This window comes from Cervus canadensis, chromosome 10 (assembly GCF_019320065.1).
Source record: "Cervus canadensis isolate Bull #8, Minnesota chromosome 10, ASM1932006v1, whole genome shotgun sequence".
NCBI lineage: Eukaryota > Metazoa > Chordata > Mammalia > Artiodactyla > Cervidae > Cervus > Cervus canadensis.
In genome coordinates, this window is record NC_057395.1 from 33,177,020 (window position 1) to 33,195,318 (window position 18,299).

Consider the following 18,299-nt stretch of genomic DNA (forward strand, 5'->3'; position numbering starts at 1 on the left):
ATCTAAAAAGAAAAAAAAGATACAAATGAACCCATTTACAAAGCAGAGTCACAGATGTAGAAAACTTCCCCAAGAGGGAAGGGGAGGAAAACTAGGAGATGGGGTTTGACATATACTCACTACTATGTACAAGACAACTAATAAGGACCTACTGTATAGCACAGAGAACTCTATTCAGTACTCTATAATGACTTATATGGGAACAGAATCTAAGAAAGGGTGGATGTATGTATCTGTATAACTGAATCACTTTGCCATACAGCAGAAACCAGCACATTATAAATCAGCCATGCTCCAATAAAAATTATTAAAAAAAAAAACAAAAAAAAAAACCAAGTGGCTATTTAGTAAACTGTGGAAAATCCACCCGAAATCAATCAGCATGGACAAATGATGAGATCCAGCAGCCACAAGTCCGTGTGATTCTTAACCTGGCTCTCGTGCCCGTTTTCCAGCTGAGAGAACAAATCTGATTGCAAGCTTTCTGAGCTAAGCCCTAGACAAGTGCCCTTTACAAGCACCAGGTGGGGTGGACCATCAGAATGTCTCGCACCGCCACGAGAAGTTACTTGTTAAACTGATAAACCCGTCCACCCTCTCTGAGAGGAAGGCCCTCCGGAGAACTTACACAGGCCGTTGACGTCCAGCATGTTAGAGATGCCCCGGTCACTCATGTCCACTTCCGGCTGGTTCTTCTCCCGGCTCTCTTCCACCAACTTTTTCAGAGACTTGGACATGACCTGTACCAAACAACAACAAAGCACGTGGGCGACGGCCAGAAGGGTGCAGGGAGAGAAATGAGGGAGCCCCCGGCTGGCACTCTCCAGCTTTCCCCAGGTCTTGGGAAGTGGGCAGCGGCGGGCAGGGTCTGGGAACAAGGATGGGGGGTGGGGAGCGAGGGACAGAGAAATGGGGACGGTCCAGCACCATTCCTGCCGCGGAGAAGCAAACACAACTGCAACCACACACACACACTCACTGCGGAGGGCTGCACCTAATAGGCACAAACTACAGGCTTCTGCAGGGCTCACTCCGGTGGCCGGCGAGAGATGCGCTCGGTCGGTGCAAAACGAGCACCCAAACGAGGAACACGCCCTGTCCCGGCACTCCGCGCAGGCGCACATCGGACCGCTAGCAACTCCAGGCCCCGCCCGCGCCCGGCCCTTCCCTAATTAGGAGACCGGCTTACTAGACGTGGCTCAGGGCGAGGCTCCGCCCATAAAAGAATGCGTGCCCTGCGGCTAGCCAATCAGGTATGCCGTTCGGCCTGGAGACTCCGCCCCACCCGTGGTTAGTGCCCCGCCCCCCAGGTTAGGCTTCCGATCCTAAAGAAGCCGATGCGTGCGCAGGCTCAATTTGTAGATGGAAGTCAGCGTGCTGTGGGCGGAATCAGGGAAGTCTGGGCCGGGGTTCAGGCTGGGTCAGCAAGTGACAACTCAATATTCTCTCAGTGTGCTGTTTCTTTAACTTACTGGAAGTTGCTGCCCTGAATCCTTTCCCCACAGTTGTACCTCGCGGTATATTTTGAGCTCCTGAAAGCAAGAATTGTCTGATGGTGTGTGTGTCCCTGGCGTCCAGGTCGCAATCATGATACGTGACCCCTCTGTTCTTATGCTATATCATAGCTTAGTTTGCTTTCTGTTGAATGATGATTTCCTCGAACAATTTTGTGTTTTTGTTTTTTGTTTTTAACTAGAATTTGTTTTTTTTTTTTCTTCTTGTAACCTTAAGCTTTTCATTACTCTCCACTGTTTGAAATCCAATGGATTCTTCCTGAAGACTTTAGGAACCTACTAATATACTGCTATAACTTGGACTGATTTTTTGTCCTTCCAGCTGAGAGATTGTAACTTTTTAAAACTTGGTTCCTGGGTTTAAACAGACATTTCTCGTAGGCACCTTGCTGAGTAGCTACTCTCAAGTAACCTTCTCTAAAAGGATGTATAAGAGGCACAGATGTTAAGTAGTTGCATGTTTTAAATGTCCTTTTTCTGCCCACGCTCCGCATGGAATTCTAGGTTCAAAATTAGTTTCTCTTAAATCTCAATGGCATAGTTCCAGTGACTTCTGCTTTCGATGTTGATGCCCAGAAACGTCTCCTTAAATCTTTGCAGTAAACTATTTTTTTCCCTTGAGAAGCACTTGTGATCTTTTTATTATTCATAACCGTAATCTCTCTGATGGAAGCTCTTTTTTTGTTTAATCTGTTCAGTGCTCATTGGGTCGTTTTCAGAGGATGATTCATTTCTCTCTTCCTCTCTGGAAATTGTTTTCAGTTATTCTTTTGAAATTTCCTACCATTTTCTATGATTTATCACTCTTGGAAATCTTCGTCATATGGCAGCTTCCTAGGACAGTTTTCAGTAGCTGGGGTTTTTTTCTCCCACTTATATACTTAACACCCTCCCCCCCCACACACACACACACAGAGACACACACACTTTTTTTTTTAACTTAACATTCTGGAAGATTTTCTGTATTTTATCTTGCAAAGATATTAAATTTTTTAAAAGATATTAAATTTTTAAAAGTAAAGATATTAAATTTTTAAAAGTTGTTTTGACTATTAATGAAATATGCTTCTTAAGCCCTCCTTGTTTAATAGTGCCCTGCTTTTATTTCATGAATGCACACTCTTCTCAAATATCTCTGAGGACAGCAATTTTTAAACCTTTCTTCTATTTACTAAATTGTTTCCTCATGTCCCACTTTTTGTTAGTTTTTCTAGTTCTTTCCCATTCCGGCTGCTGTAACTTTTCCTCTGCTGACTCCTGGTTTTCCTTTTGTATTTAAGCATGAAACCTGAGCTGATTTTTCTAACTAGCTGTTGTGCTGTACTTCCTCCTCTATTGTTGATTTGTATTTGTTTCCCTCTTAGGTCATCATTAATTTTCCTGGGCTATTTGTTAAATTTCTTCATAGGTTAGAAGATGGTCCTCACAAGGCTGCTTCCCCATGTTCGCATTCACTTCCAATTTCCCAGAAATTCATTTTCACTCCCTTATAACCTTCTTCCATTCTTTTCACTTTTCACCAGTACAATTCTTAATGAAATATGTCCCTAAGTTCCAGATTTTCATAACATGGAAACAGGACCGGCTTCCTGGATATGCAAACTGTACACAGTGACAGAAAACTCCAGGCTTAAACAGGCCCCACAGTTAGTTTCTTGTTCTGATGTCACCAGCTTGAGATGTTTAACACTTTTTAAACCAGGGGCGCTGCAAATTAGGTAGCTATCCCTGCAAGGAAAAGTATTTATCAGAGCTGAAATCGCCCCTGCAGTGTCACTGCCAAGCGCACCATGCTTACACAAAGTCTGTGCTTCATTCTCCTTTGGGGGGAATGTCCTACCCCTGCCTTCGAGCCCCCAGAGTGGGTCAGTCAAGGACAATCAAGGGCGATGCCTGGTTCCCCAAGGTACTGAAGCTGAATCCGGCCTCTGTACCCCGACACCAAATTAATTCTTGGAGACAGAGTTTTGGGTGAAGTAGAAAAGCTTTACTGCTTTGCCAGGCAGAAGGGAGAAGAGCAGGCTAATGCCCTCAAAACTGTGTCCCACATGTGCACCCATGGCTGATTCATGTCAGTGTATGGCAAAAACCACCACAATATTGTAGAGTAATTATCCTCCAATTCAAATAAATTAAGTAATTTTAAAAAAAATCAATTGTCCCAACCTAGAGGGTGTAGTGAGGAATAGGAATGGTTCAAAGAGGGTGTGATCTGCTCCCGGACATTCTCTTAATTGGCTGGTGGTGAGGTAAGTGGGAGTCAGCGTCATCAACCTTCTGGTTCCAAGCAGTCTGGGGTTCACGTGCTCATGGGCAGCTTACCACTAATTTCTCCCACCCGGTGGACCAGGGCTACACTATTGTTTCTTGACAGTTCCTTGACTGTCTCTTGACAGAGAGTCTCCACATCCCTCTCTTCCCTAATTAGCAACTATTTGAACCTGCTCCTTCGAACACAGGGAAGGTCATGGAGGCTGATTAAAGCCTATTTTCTGTAATCAGGAAACACCCAACACACAGAAAGGCCGCCCCACAGGTTCCTGCTCGATATCAGCATTCCGGACTACAAAAACAATGGGTGAAATTCAAGTAAATTATTATATAAATCATTCATTTTGAAAATGCCTTTTGTAGGGGCTTCCTTGGTGGCTCAGTGCTAAAGAATCTGCCTGCCAACGCAGGAGTCATAGGTTCAATCCCTGGTCTGGGATGATCATACACGCCTCAGAGCAACTAAGGCCATACGCCACAGCTATTGAGTTGGTGCTGTAACAGAGCCTGCACTCCGCAACAAGAGAAGTCGCCACAATGAGAATGCAACTAAAGAGTAGCCCCCACGCACCTCAATTAGAGAAAAGCCCACACAGCAACGAAGAACCAGAACAGCCAAAAATAAATAAATTATTTTTTCAATGCCTTTTGTAGTCTCTAAACCGTGTTTATAACAAAGTACTTACAAAGAAACATATAAAGGTACGAAGTTAAAATTTGAAAAGCCAATTTCTCATTAATATCCAAAAATTATCATACCATTTTTCTTCCAATAACTGTCCCGTTAAATTGTAGACATGGAGTGATTTGAAGTCTCAATAAGTAAAACATTTTCTTCTTTTAACACTATCTTTGACTCAGTATAATCTCTACATTTTTACTAAAATAACAACAATTGCAGCAAAAAATTTTCAGGCCATATTTTTTAATAATGTCACTGGATCTATGAAGATAGTCAGGCTGTCATACTTAATACGTTCACAGTTAATCCTTCTGGCTGGATGGGAGGCACTTTCTTGGGTGGTTGCTGAGGTTAAAATCACCATTCCATCTCTAGGTTTTACAAACTTTTTCATACCTCGTTTTCCTCAACTGTAAAATGGAGGTGATTGTTCTTAGATTTCCATGAGTGATGAGAGAAGGATGCCTGGCATAGAGCAAATGCTATTGATGTGAGTTCTCCTTTTTCTTAATAAAATTCATTATGTTACTACTCCCTTGAAGAGCATGTGGTGGATTTTTAACAAGTTCCTTTGACTAATAAAATAGAGTTGAAATTTAGGAGATGATGACAAGTAGAACAAGTAACCCAGCCATCATCCAGCCCCAAACTAACATTGGCACATCCATCCCTGGGGTTTCCTTCACAGGTGCCTGAAGTGCCAGGAGATCCCTGGCCTGTGGTGGCCTCTGGCTGACTTATCCCAGGCAGTTCCCTGAAGGTCAGATGAGGGTGACTCTGTCTGGTGATGGCTAACTTAACCTTGAAGACCAAAAGGCAGGTGCTCAGTTCTTCCCACTAAGGTCCAGCTCTTTAGGGAGACAGACGAGAAGAGGGGAAAAGATCACATGGTGGGTGGAAGCCTGGCTCCCCTGACTCCTGAGCTCCATTTACTTCCAAGTAAGACTGCCCCTCATCCACTCTTCAAGCCCATTCATTTTATATTATGTTGTTGTCATCGTTGTTGTTTTTGGATTCCATTTATTGCCTACAGAATGGGAGAAAATATTCTTATTTCCTGTTTTTAGTTTAAAAATTACATACTAAGATTGACTATGTTGTCTTTGCTTGGTAGATGCACTTTCTGAATATGCTTACATGCCTCCTAGAAATAACTCTTTAAAAATGACTTTTGTAGACACCGTTATGCTAATGGTGCAATCACAGATCCAATCATCTCTTACTGTTTGACAGCTGCATATGCTAATCTTGCTTTCAGATAAAACTACTATTTCATAGGTTATTGTTAACTTTCTCCATATTCTGTACCTCTGTGATTCATTTTTAGATAAAAAAGCTAAATCTTGTATCTATTCCCATCAAACTTTGTCTCAAGAGTTTCAGTCCATTGTTCCAGCTTTGTCAAGAACTTGGGTTTGATGGTCTCTTCATCATGTTCACCATTCTTTCCAATAGAGAGTCATCCACAAAGTTGATGTATTCACCCATGATAGAGCTAAGGTGAGACTATCTCATTTAGATGGCTCTGTAGTCTGTGCAGGTATCATTCCCCTGGTGTTTGAGTAGCAGAGGAAGATGAAGTAACACATTTGATAACATCTTTTTCATTTGGTCCCATGTTCTTCGTAAGACTTAACTTTGTATATTTAACCTAATGTCTCCGGATTTAAAGTAGCAGAATACTTGATCAAAGCATGCCTAACTAGGTATAACTTCACATCTCATGTAGTTAAACTCCAAATAGACAACAGTGGCACATAGGGAAACTGGCCCAGAGAGTTAAGGAAGTTGCTGGAAAGGCTAAAATTCAGATGCAGGCAACTTGGCTCCGGAGTTGCTATCCTGAATGAGGCATACACTTTGTCAAAATGGAACTATTCAACTTGAAGTTTTACACAGACCTACAGTGAAAGACAAATTTCAGTGAGTTTAAAAAAAAAAACATGCAGCACTACTGTTGAGATTTCAGTAACGTTTATCATCCCCAATTTGACATTCACAGAGAAAACCATACTTCTATTTAATTAACTTCTGAAAATGTACAGCACACAGGCCATAATCATTTCCAACCTTTTAAGGGATTCTAGAAATTTTCAGCTCAAAATAGTAGATTAAAAGAAGCTATGTTCTACATTCAAAAAATAAGTACAAATGTTGATTCCACGTGTACTTTGATGAAACACATAAAAGTTCAGATTATTCTCAGTGGCACAGGCAGAGGGTCAGGTATCCTGTCCAGCGTGAGGCCGGAGGGTCCAACCCCTGCGGAAAATCCAAGGTGCTGGGCAGACCAGGCTTCACTGGGCTAGCTGGCCCAAGTTAACCGGAGCGCTGATGGTCGGGTTGCATACTCCGCGTGAAATTTTATGAAGACACGATGTGATGAGGCCACAAAGGGAGCTATATCAGTGTCCTAAAATTGAAAAAAAAAAAAGGTAACAAATTATATATTTCACAAATTTGAACATTTTCCCAGAAATGTCAGATGTAGTAAAGAAGTACAACATAAAGAAGCCTTCTAGAATTTTCAGTAAACCTGCATATGTGTCTAGAAGTGATCTTGCCAAGCATTAATGTAGAGACTTTACACAGGAATATTGCTGGGGGTGGGAGGTAAGGAGCAATGGGGAGTGACTGCTAATGGATACAGGGTTTCCTTCTGGAGTAACAAAAATGTTCTGAAATCAAGCATGGTGACAACAGCTTCATGGCTCTGGGAACTGACTAAAAATTATTGAATTTTACCCTTTAAGTAGATGATTTCTATGGTATGTGAATTGCATCTCAATAAAACTGACATTAAACTTTCAATTTCCAATTCAAGTTCTTATTGAAATTTTCATTTTTCTGATGGGAAACACAATTTATGTCTGCAACTAAAATGAACATCTGAATAAAGTATATTACTCCCTTCACCAACACCTGTACTTTCCTTTGGGGGATGATTTTCATATCCTTTTGTGGGAAACAGTTTTGTGTGTGTGTGCATCTGGGTCTCTTTCCTTCTCCAATTATTAGCACTAGGGATATAAAAAATGAACCAAACACACAAAAGGGGAACAGTTCTATATGTGTATCTGTGTGTGTGTGTGTGTGCGGAAAGAGTGGATACATTGGTCTCTTTCCTTTTCCAGTTATTAGCACTAGGGATATAAAAAATGAACCAAACATGCAAAAAGCCCTGCTCTCATGAAGCTGACATCCTAATGGGAGAGGTGAGGTAGGAAATAAGTCAGTAACACGTACAGAAGCAAAGCACATCACACAGGGTCAAGGTTGCAGTTTGGGGCCCTGCTCCTCTGGTTCTGCTCAGGTCCCCTGCCTCAGTCCTACCCAGAGTCATCAAAACACACACACACACACACACACACACACACACACACACACACACAACCAGACTTATTTCCAAGACAGTAAATTATTCAGGTGAGCACAGTACAGGAATTCTTTCTCCTAAAAAGAGATACCAAGGGATACGCGATATGGTACAATTGCTGTGTGCACACATTTTTTCTTTCCATTTCAACCTGCTCCCAGATTTCTACTTGTTATTCTGTGCTGACAAACTAGTATGAGCAGATAACAAAAATTTTAAACTCCTTCTCTTTAAAAAAATTTAAACTCCTCCTTACTTTCCTGTCATTCTTTCATGCTTCTAGATGTTCAGATTCTGTAACTCAGATGCTGGTGAGCAATGACAATTATCATAAAGAAAACATTTTCCAATGATTGTATGATTAGCTATCCAAGGAGGGACTCCCACTGTTTTTCTGTAAATACACTGACCCTGTTGGACTTAATACACTAAATAAATCAATGGTATCTTTAAAAAATAAAACAATTACTCTGGAAACTAGGTCTAAATTTACTAAAGAAAATTTAAAACTGGGAAAATACTACAAACATCAATAGTTAAGAAAAGGAGACATATCTAATTATAGACTTGAATTTAATGTGACATTGGTTTAAATGGCAGTAATCTTTCTCAGTGCCTCAGTTTTCTTTTATCTGCAAAGTCCAGGGATCAAATGGGATTGCATATTTGAAAGTCACTGAAAACCAAAAAAAAAAAAGTCATACAGACATAAAGTAACGATATTGTGAAAATAATCTCTTTTTGAAATTTTCACAGATTTCTTTATCTCTTTCTTTTTTTTTTTTTTTTGGCTGCACAGTGCAGTTTGTGGGATCTTACTTTCCCAGCAGGGACCGAACCTGGGCCATGGCAGTGAAAGCACTGAATCCTAATCACTAGACCACTGGGGAATTCCTACAAACCTCAACTAAATGTGTTAGGCCTAGTTAGCTTCTAAATCTGACATGTGACTCATTTACTAGGATCTCTTTTCTGTGGGCCCCTGTGAATAACTGCAAGGCAGTATCCACTAGTCAAGTGACCCAAATTTCTCCCTCAATAATTAGCTCTGTGTATAGGGACAGAGCTACCAGAGAGTTTATTGATGTGTTTATAAACCAGAGGAGCCTCATTCCAGAAATTAGGCTGCACCCATGCAACAGAATACCACCCAGTGATTAAATATGATAGACCACTTTGCCTAATGATATGGTTAAGATGTTAATGATGTATCAGTCAGTGGAAAAAAACCAAACCACAAAATAGGATAAACTATGTGTGTATGGAAATATATTCCCCAAATGTGTTTAGAATAATATATGGAAGAATTCTCAGGGTTTTACAAAAGTGGGGTTTTTTTAAAAAACATTTTTGATAATACCATTTATCAATTTTATAAACCATAAGTTATATTCTAAAAACTCTAGATTTCCAGCAGAGGCAAATCTCTGTCAGTTTGATCAGAAAGCATAAATGAGCAAAGAGCAAAACAGTAAGAAGCTGCTAACTTCTCATCAGTAGTCATGTGTCCCTCACACGGAAGCTCTGGAAACATCCATCCACTTGCACATAAAACAAAAGGCAGTGAGGGAGGATGCAGCAATGTTGAGTCAACATCAGAATCTACTGTAGGGCTCAGGGTAGATCTGAGATTTACAAAAACAAACTCTCAGTCCCCAGGACAACTGTTAATATCCCTGTGAATTTCTTCAAAGAGTTCCCACAATTTTCAGCAAGCGGTAAATGGAATGGAGCCAGGCATCCAAAATTTCTATACAGTCAGCCCTCTGTAAGGACAGGTTCCACATCGTGGATTCAACCAACCACAGGATCCAACAGATACAGAACCTGTGGACAAAGAATCCACACATACAGGGGACGGACTGTACTCACTAGGCCAGTTTTTATAAGGGATCTGAGCACCTGAGAATGTGGTATCTGTGGGGGGGCGGGGGGTGTCATGGGACTGATCCCCTGCAGGTACAGAGATAAGACTATAATTTTAGTCATGCAGAAATAACATGGATGGGCAACCCTGGACAGTGCCTTTAAACCACACATGCAACTTCCACAAAGCAGTGGGCCACAGCTGCTCCCCCAGAAACTTTGATTCTATAGGCTGAGTGGAGACTGGAAGTCTGTGATGCTAAATAACTGCCTACATGATTTTGATGCACAGTAAAGTTTGGTAACAGTTAATAATACCGGTGGCTGGGTTGGTAAATGTAGGAGACCTGGGTTTGATCCCTGGGTCAGGAAGATCCCCTGGAGGAGAAAATGGCAACCCACTCCAGTATTCTTGCCTGGCAAATCCCATGGACAGAGGAGCCTGGTGGGCTAAAGTCGGACATGACAGAGACTAAACCAGCATTGTTAATTTAATGAAAAGTCCACTAGGTGGCACTCGTGCTCCCCAAATAAACAGGAAGGTCAGAAAACTGAATTTGTAATAAAAGTATGTTGTGCTCTGTGATTGCATGTGTCTGCCTTTAAACATGCCCTTTAAAGCTACTTTAATTATTTAAAAATGACAATTGGAGTTTTTAAAAGCTGGTTCTACTCACTGCCCCACAATAGGGCCCAGAGGATGGAGAATTAGCATCAGGTCCATCATAAAGCAGGAGGTAGTTCTGGACACATTCTCCGGGATCGTCGATGCTGATAAAGTAAAAGCTGATGGTGACCGGTCTTCCAGCAGGAGCAAGGATGGCCCATTCACAGTGAGTATTGTTTGGGTAAGTGCCCGGATAGCCAGGGCTGGTGACCGAGCCGCTGTCTCCATAAAGAGTCCCACCACAGCCTGCCAGGAAACAGCAGCGTGAAGTTGGATTCAGTCAAGCAGAAACCATCCACTGTGCTTTACTGCACTTAAGCCAACGCGACACTTACTTTCTTAAGGTGCTGAGACTCCCTGCAGGAAAAGTGGAGGCAGAAACCCCTTTCCTGTGCCTTTGTGGGCTACATCCTCCTCCTCTCTCACCACCTCCCCCACTCCACCCCCACCTCCACCATATATTCCTTTCCCTGCAGATCACCGCTTAGGAACGACTTCCTCCAGGTCTGTTTTCTGAAAATAGTGAGCTGAGAACGCAATGGGAAAACCAAGACCTTGATAAAGTAACTGTAGGAGAGAGTGAAGGCAATCTTGGGTACTTTGGTGGTATAGGTACTTGGATTGACCTTGAGTACTTTGATTCATAGGCAGTAACTTGGTGATGATGTGGGTGAAGTAAAATTAAAAGGGAAATTCTGGGGCAGGATCACAGAAAGAGGCATTTTATTTTAGGTTTTGGCAGTAATTTGTTGTTGTTTATTCAGTTTCTCAGTTGTGTCTGACTCTTTGTGACCCCATGGACTGCAGCACGCCAGGCTTCCCTGTCCTTCACCATCCCCCAGAGTTTGCTCAAACTCATGTTCATTGAGGCAGTAATTATTATAAAAGTGACTTTACCAGGCATAGAACTGACAGCTCCAAGACTGATATGCTTCAAAAGTCAAAGTTTATTTTCTTTTTTCTTTTTTATTGGCCAAGTTGTGTGACATGTGGGGGTCTTAGTTCCCTGACCAGGGACTGAACCCACATCTCCTGCAGTGGACGCAAAAAGTCTTAACCGCTGGACCACCAGGGTAGTTCCCCCCCACCCCCTAAAAAAAAGCCAAAGCTTTTTAAGTATCGGTGTTAATTTTTTCATTTTGTCAGTTTGCACAGGAAATCTATCATGCTTTAGACCAGATGGCATGGGCATCCAGATACCCTGCACACAGGAAGAAACTGTAGAGCATAATTAAAGAGCACAGAGCTGGGTTTCGGACCAGTGGAGGTTTGGGCCTGCCTCTGCCACAGTCTGAACTGTGCGTTTAAGGCAACTCATCATTTGGGTGTTTTATTTCCTTATCTGTAAAATTAGGGCATAGGGATCATCTTTTACTTTTGTGCAGGTACCAAGAAGTCATTATCCACAATTGTCTTGATAGAATCCTTTTGTGGTCCCCTCGGGATATTTAAACGAATCGTTTCCACATTCTTATTTTGAAAGTTTTTAGATATACTCGGGGACATTTCATAAAAGTATTTCTTCTTTCTTGAGTTAAATGTATTGACATGACTTAAATTTCCTTCACTCATCAGTAAACAGCCAACCCAAACTGAGGGAAGGTGCTTACTGCCCTGTAAGAGCCATTAATCTCCAGGACTGTCCAGAAATGAGAGGGCCTCAAAGGAACACAGCTGCTTACGTGTACTCGAGTATGTGACCGTAACATCTTGGCAAACTTTTATTTAATTTTCAGAGAAGTACACCTTGATGATCAAACCAAAAGTTTAAAATATGACAAAAATCGGCTTCCCTGGCGGCTCAGTGCAGGAGACACAGGTTCACTCCCTGGTCTGGGAAATCCCACATGCCTTAAGCCCATGCACCACAACGATTGAGCCTCTGCTCTAGAGCCCAGGAGCTTCAACTACTGCGCCCACCTACCACAACTACCGAAGCCTGCGCCCTAGAGCCCATGCTTCACAACAAGAGACAGCACCCCAATGAGAAGCCCACACACCGCAGTGAAGAGTGGCCTCCGCTCTCCACAACTAGAGAAAAGCCCTCTTAGTAACAAATACCCAGCACAGTCAGAAATAAATGGATAAATAAATAAATACATAAAATTTTAAAAACATGACAAAATCAAAATTTATAAACTAATTACAAAAATCTTTATACCTTATCTGTGCCTCATACTTAGATATATATTCTTTAGAGAAATAACAAATACAAGTAGAATTTTTAAAATCTATAATTTCATCATTAAAAAAAAAATCTCTATTTTTAACAGAAAATGATCAAGTACACAGACTGGGGAGAAAGATGAGGTCCCTTTAACTGTCTTTTCTATGAGACACTGTATGTTTTTCTCGGCTGCGTTACTTGCCCTGACAAAGTGCCAGTGTCTTACCGGAGGGTGAAGAGGTCCAGATAATTTCATATCCACGACCGGAAGTTGCACCATCACTCTTAAATCGAAGGTATAGTTCATGATTCTGGGAGAAAATGGGATTTGGCAGCAGAGTCCCACAATATGTGCCCAGTAATGGCGAACTGCTCTCACTTCCGTTTCTGACCTTTAAAAATGTAGCATTAATGATGACACTTAAACATATAGTACCTTCTCTTCTGATCTATCATTGCTCTACATTAAGACATGAGACTATTTGAATAACTTTTGTGAGAAAAACTTTGTCTTTTTGTATATACTTACACTCAGACGTCACCTTCATTTGCAAAGGAGAGAAACATGCAATTTGTAGATCAAAAACTATTTACACTTGGATTCAGAAATATGTATTCATCTCCAGCAGTTAAAACACGAAAGCATGTTTCTGCTGATATAACCAACTAGTTGATTGCTGTATAACAAACTAGTTATATCTTAGTTTTTGGCGAGATGCTTCAAAGAATGTAGTTAAAGTGAACTTTAAAAAGATGTGGGGAGAAAAATATTATCTGCATTGTTTCCAGTTAACTCTGTTGTACTCCATTCATCATACTGTAGTTATGCTTTTATCCCTCCTTGAAAATGGCTTGACTATAATGGGGCCATGAAAAAACAACATACAAAGTGTGATAAAGTCAAAACAAAATGAATTTCTATATGGGAAAAGGACATAATTAAAACAATCTATAAAATTTCTGACTGTTTAGATATATTTTAAAAATACACTGTGAAGCTGAATAGATTTCTAAAAAAAAAAAAAATCATTGCACGGTGTAGACACACGTGAAAACAGGAAATGAGCTGGCGTGTGAGTGTGGTAACCACACTGTGAATTCAGTCAAATTCTGCCCTCCAGCCTGGGTCCCGCTACACATTCACAACCAGCCCCACTTGGAGGACTCTTGAGGGCTATGAAGACACATGATCCAGGAGTGTAGAGCTGGATCCAACCCCTCCTGGATGGATGCTGACTTTATTGAGTTGATACCCATTTAAAATCCTGAAAGTGCCTCTGTTCCCTTTATAATCCCATAGTTTAACATGTGGTTAATTGTTGGTTGTCTTAAGTCACAGAATGTCTTCAGAGGTGTGGTAGGTAGTCTGGTCAGGTTATGTTGCTCAGGAGATAACCCCCAGCCCGGCTTTTTTGTTTGTTTGTTTTACCATGAGACTTGTGGTGGATCTTACTTCCCCAACCAGGGATAAAAGCTGGGCCCCAGCAGTGAAAGCATTGAGTCCTAACCACTAGACCACAAGGGAAGTCCCTGGAGAGACTCCTTTTAGGTCTACAGAGTAGCCAGTAGGAGAGAAAAATGCCTTTCTGGATTATTCTGCTAAGTGTTTATACAAAGTAGCCTTGCTATGGGTAGAGCAGGCAGTTCACAGTCAGCAGACAGAAGTTCAACTGCCCTACTCCAGTCTGGACATGGGTCTTTTCCCTCTGGATCCTCTTTAGAAAGCTGATTCTCTAAGAGAAGGAGCGGGATATTCATTCTCATGGAATATGCCAGTGAAATGTCCTTTTCATTTCTCTCCATATAGGAGGAGTGGGACAAGGAGAGCAGAGAGCATCTCTGGGAGTGCAAATGAGCCTGAAAGGGTTGCTGAAGGCAAAGGCAGATTTCAAATGGGGTCGAGAGCTTGGCCTTCGAGGGGTATAATACATTCAGAATCTTCACTGATAAATTTCCATTCTCATCATCGTTAACATGAATGGAATGCTGAGGCTGCAGTAAAACTGTGCCAGAATCTTCCCGCTGAAAACCAAAAACAGCTGGGCTTTGCAGGCCTGAGCTGCAGTTTCCCATCTTTGCTTATTGGATGGGAAGTCTCAGACCCGTTTCTATGGGTTAAGGCACAGCGGCTGGAGTCTCCCTTGCTTCCCAGCATCCAGAGGCAAACAGCAGAGCTCACTCTAGTCACTAAGGGTCAACTCAGGCTTGATGTGAACCAGGAGTAGCTGCACTGTGACTCTGAACTGTCTGGATGGTTCATCCTTTTTCTGTGTCTCACTCCACCCTCTCACTTCTGCTTTATGCTCCATGGAACTGTTCAGCCTCCATGGTGGGTACGTATGTAGGGCTGAGTTAAACAACCTGATTGATGCCAACAAGTCTGTCCTCTCATCTCCTCCCCGCTATATCCATGTCCTCCCAGTTTCTACCATGGCTAAGGTTCCCCATGAAAAGGCATACGCTTCCTCTGAGAACTTTTACACTCTAGGTTGAGAATAGTCTTTAACCAAGGACTTAGATGAATTCTATGGGAAGGAGGGGGGGGGCGCTTTCCAGGATAATAAAACTCCATAACAGGTGTAGGGGAACAAACCAACTTTTCGGAAACCTTGCCAGAGATTCGCATGAATCTACGTGAAACATAGACGACTTAGGGACTCTCGGGTTAAGATTTAGGTGTGAATTCAATTCACAGAGGGATTCAGCATCTTTGTATGTATGAGTCTTACCCAGCACCTCAGTTTACTTCCTAAGAATGAATACATTTCCAACAGAGTCTGCAAAGGACATGGGAGAGAACGCTACAGTTTTTATAGCAAAATATAGGTGCTGAGCTCCAGACAAGGGAGGGTTCTCTCTCGGTGTGTTTGGGGGGAAGGAGGGTGGGGTGGGTGGGGGAGGACAGGCAAATAGCAAAGGTGCTTCAGAGGAGGAGGAGGAAGCAGAGCATTCATCTTATGTCTGCCAAACAGGCGGTCAAGGAGACACTCTCCGGAGAGAACACTGGAGAGGCCCCAAACATGCTGCGGCCAGCAGGGAAATCAGGTAAACTATTCAGTATCATTTCTTATCAAGTCAGACCCATCATCCATCTCCAAACATAGCACTTTGCACTTGACCTCCCCCTGGTCCTTCCAGTCTCAAGGCACACATTAGTGCCTTCAAGATGCCTTCTCTGCCCCCAGATGGGTTAAGTGCCCCTAACCTTGCTAGCTGTGGTCAACAAGAGCAGACTACTTTCTGTCTTGTCTTTCCCAGGGCTTGTGAGCCTCCGGGGAACCCTGACTATGTCTTGTTCCCTCCTGGATTTCCCGTGTCTGGATCCTGGAGATGGTTGGTATTTAGGGGATGAAGGGATGATGAACAATTTAATGAAATGAGGAAGGAATATGATTAGCAGTAGCAGAGGAAAAGGTGACCAATCTTCAGGGACCCAGCATCTTTTACATAACTCATCTACATGATATTCAGACGTGTGTTACCTCCAAGAAGTCGTGTGTGCAGCCACTTGAGTCCTCGAGGCCAAATGAGTGAAAGAAGAGGGAGATGGTGTGGTTGTGGGGGGCTGTGAGCACGGTTGTGCAGTCCACGTCACTGGTATAGTCACTTGGCCAGCCAGGACTCCGCAGGTTGCCAAATGCCTTCTTATATTCCCGATTGCAATCTTAGAGGAAAGACAGTAACGTAATTAATGTATGCATCCCAATAGTGCTCCTTCAACTTGACAGGAATAATTCAGGTAGATTATTAAATAGGAGCAAACTTCAGAAAAAAGCTAATCTAGCTCCTCCATTTACCTCTGAGATGACTGAGAACCCAAGACCTGAGGTAGACAGCGTGCTGGGCAAACACATGCAGTGTCTTAACATAAAACACCCTAGTGTGAAATGTGAAATATGAAGACTCTCCTATGAAGACGAACATTCTAGCACTCTCTGCACTTTTCTGATGACCCAGAGGTGGCGTTGGCTGACATTTAGACTCTGGACATACAGACTCTACCTCCAAGACAGAGTTTTGTATGAGGATGTTTCCTCAAATACTTGGATGAACTGTTCGTTCTGATACAACTGGCAAATGATAGCTTTTGGCCATTTTTGGTAAAAACACCCTGAGTGTTTTTGTTTGTTTTAATCAAAGGCAGCTTTGGTTTTAATCAAGCTTGAAACGAACATTACATAAAGTGTTCTCTGGAAATCAATTTCTCGGTGACAGTGAACAAGTAACTCTTTCAAGGCTCCTTGATTTTCCCAAAGTAATTTTCTAACACATAGTGATTTCTCTATGTGGTTAAGAGCATAATTAACATAGTAACTGGTATATTTTTTAATTAACAACATGAACTTAATACCCTGCATTCTCAACATTTTAATTAGTATTTCATTTGCTTTAACTCCTCAGAAGCCAGCTTTAATCATCCACTAAATGGGGCTAGGCTTCTGGTAAAGCGGCTTCTTATTTCATGTGGGTATGGTTTGTGTCAACAAACCTTAACTTATTCACAGGAGTCAACTCTAGCAGTAATTGTAATAATGTCAGTTTTTCTGAATAAAAGATTAAATCCCCAAGCTCACCTGCAATCTGATAGGTAAAACCCACTCTAGAGTTTATATTGAAAACTTCTGATTTGAAAACGATGACTGCGGTGCTCGTAGAGGAGTAAAACGTGGGCACAGCTGACACATTTCCACTGCAGAAGCGAATTCCTGGGTTTCCATTACTCTGAAATGAAATGGAAGCCAAGGGTCAGTAGGTTTAGTTTCAAAAGAGAATAGGCCACAGCAGAAATTAAACTGCATATAAAAATGCAGTTTAAATATTCAACCACAGAGACTAATTATAGACTTTAAAGCACTCTGCAGTAAGATGTCACCTTGGCCATGGAATTGACAGATGTCTCACATCCGAGGGGTGGGTGAGAGATGGAGAGGTTTCTGCTGAAACCACAGGGCAGCCATCTGCCTACTGAAAATAGGACCGTCCCCCTCACTCCAATTCCTCTCTAAGGGCTATGCTGTTGTCAGAGCTCACCCCGGCTGCTGGAGCTCATTACAGTTCAACTGGGGCATCTCCATTGTTTGGAAACCCCTATGACTAACCAACACTGTTCCTGGCCCTCTCTCACCACCCTTTAGCAAACTTGCAGTGTATGAGTTGTTCCTCAAACTGCAGCAAGACATTCCACGTATTCCCAAGTGCCTCCACCAGGCCGCATCCTCAGTTCAGGATTCCTACACTCTAATCTCATCATTCTCTTTAGGTCAACCACCTAGTCACATAATGCTGATGCTCAAATCCTCAGGTATTCTGTGACCATCACACTTTTATGGTCAACAATCTCTTCAACACCTTACCCCATGAGCAATTCAGACTGATCCATTTTTTTAAAAAACAAAACAACTTTTCTCTATTTTTCAAACCATGAAAATAGTTCCCCTAGACTGGTACCAAGTGGCTTCTTAACCGAACCCTCCAATTTGTTCTACACACAGATCCTGCTGACTATAGAAGTGCTTCTGCCTGGAGCATTGTAGGCAGAACCCCAGAGATGCACATCAAAAATTTCAGCTAATGGCCTGAAACTATCACAACCTTGTTAATCGGCCATACTCCAATACAAAATGAAAAGTTTTTTTAAAATTAAGGTTAATAGGGGAATCAGTCTCTGCGAGTGGGGCACAAGAGCAGGCACTGTTTTGTTTTAGTTTATTTTTAATTGGAGGACAATTGCTTTACAGTGATGTGTTGGTTCCCAC

The 18,299-nt window shown here is 42.1% G+C and overlaps 1 protein-coding gene across 4 annotated transcripts in view; it reads right to left on the reverse strand.

The window, feature by feature from the left end:
* Window positions 1–6,424: 6,424 nt before the first annotated feature.
* Window positions 6,425–18,299, reverse strand: part of CUBN (cubilin) — a 281,074-nt gene continuing 269,199 nt past the window's right edge. For all 4 annotated transcript variants that reach the window (XM_043478782.1, XM_043478781.1, XM_043478780.1 and 1 more), the window contains 5 exons: window positions 17,118–17,265; window positions 16,026–16,207; window positions 12,770–12,935; window positions 10,387–10,622; window positions 6,425–6,880 (listed from right to left, as the gene is read on the reverse strand). In XM_043478782.1, coding sequence (XP_043334717.1) covers window positions 6,773–6,880; window positions 10,387–10,622; window positions 12,770–12,935; window positions 16,026–16,207; window positions 17,118–17,265 — 840 coding nt within the window. In that variant the 3' untranslated portion in view covers window positions 6,425–6,772. The remainder of the gene's footprint in view (window positions 6,881–10,386; window positions 10,623–12,769; window positions 12,936–16,025; window positions 16,208–17,117; window positions 17,266–18,299) is intronic.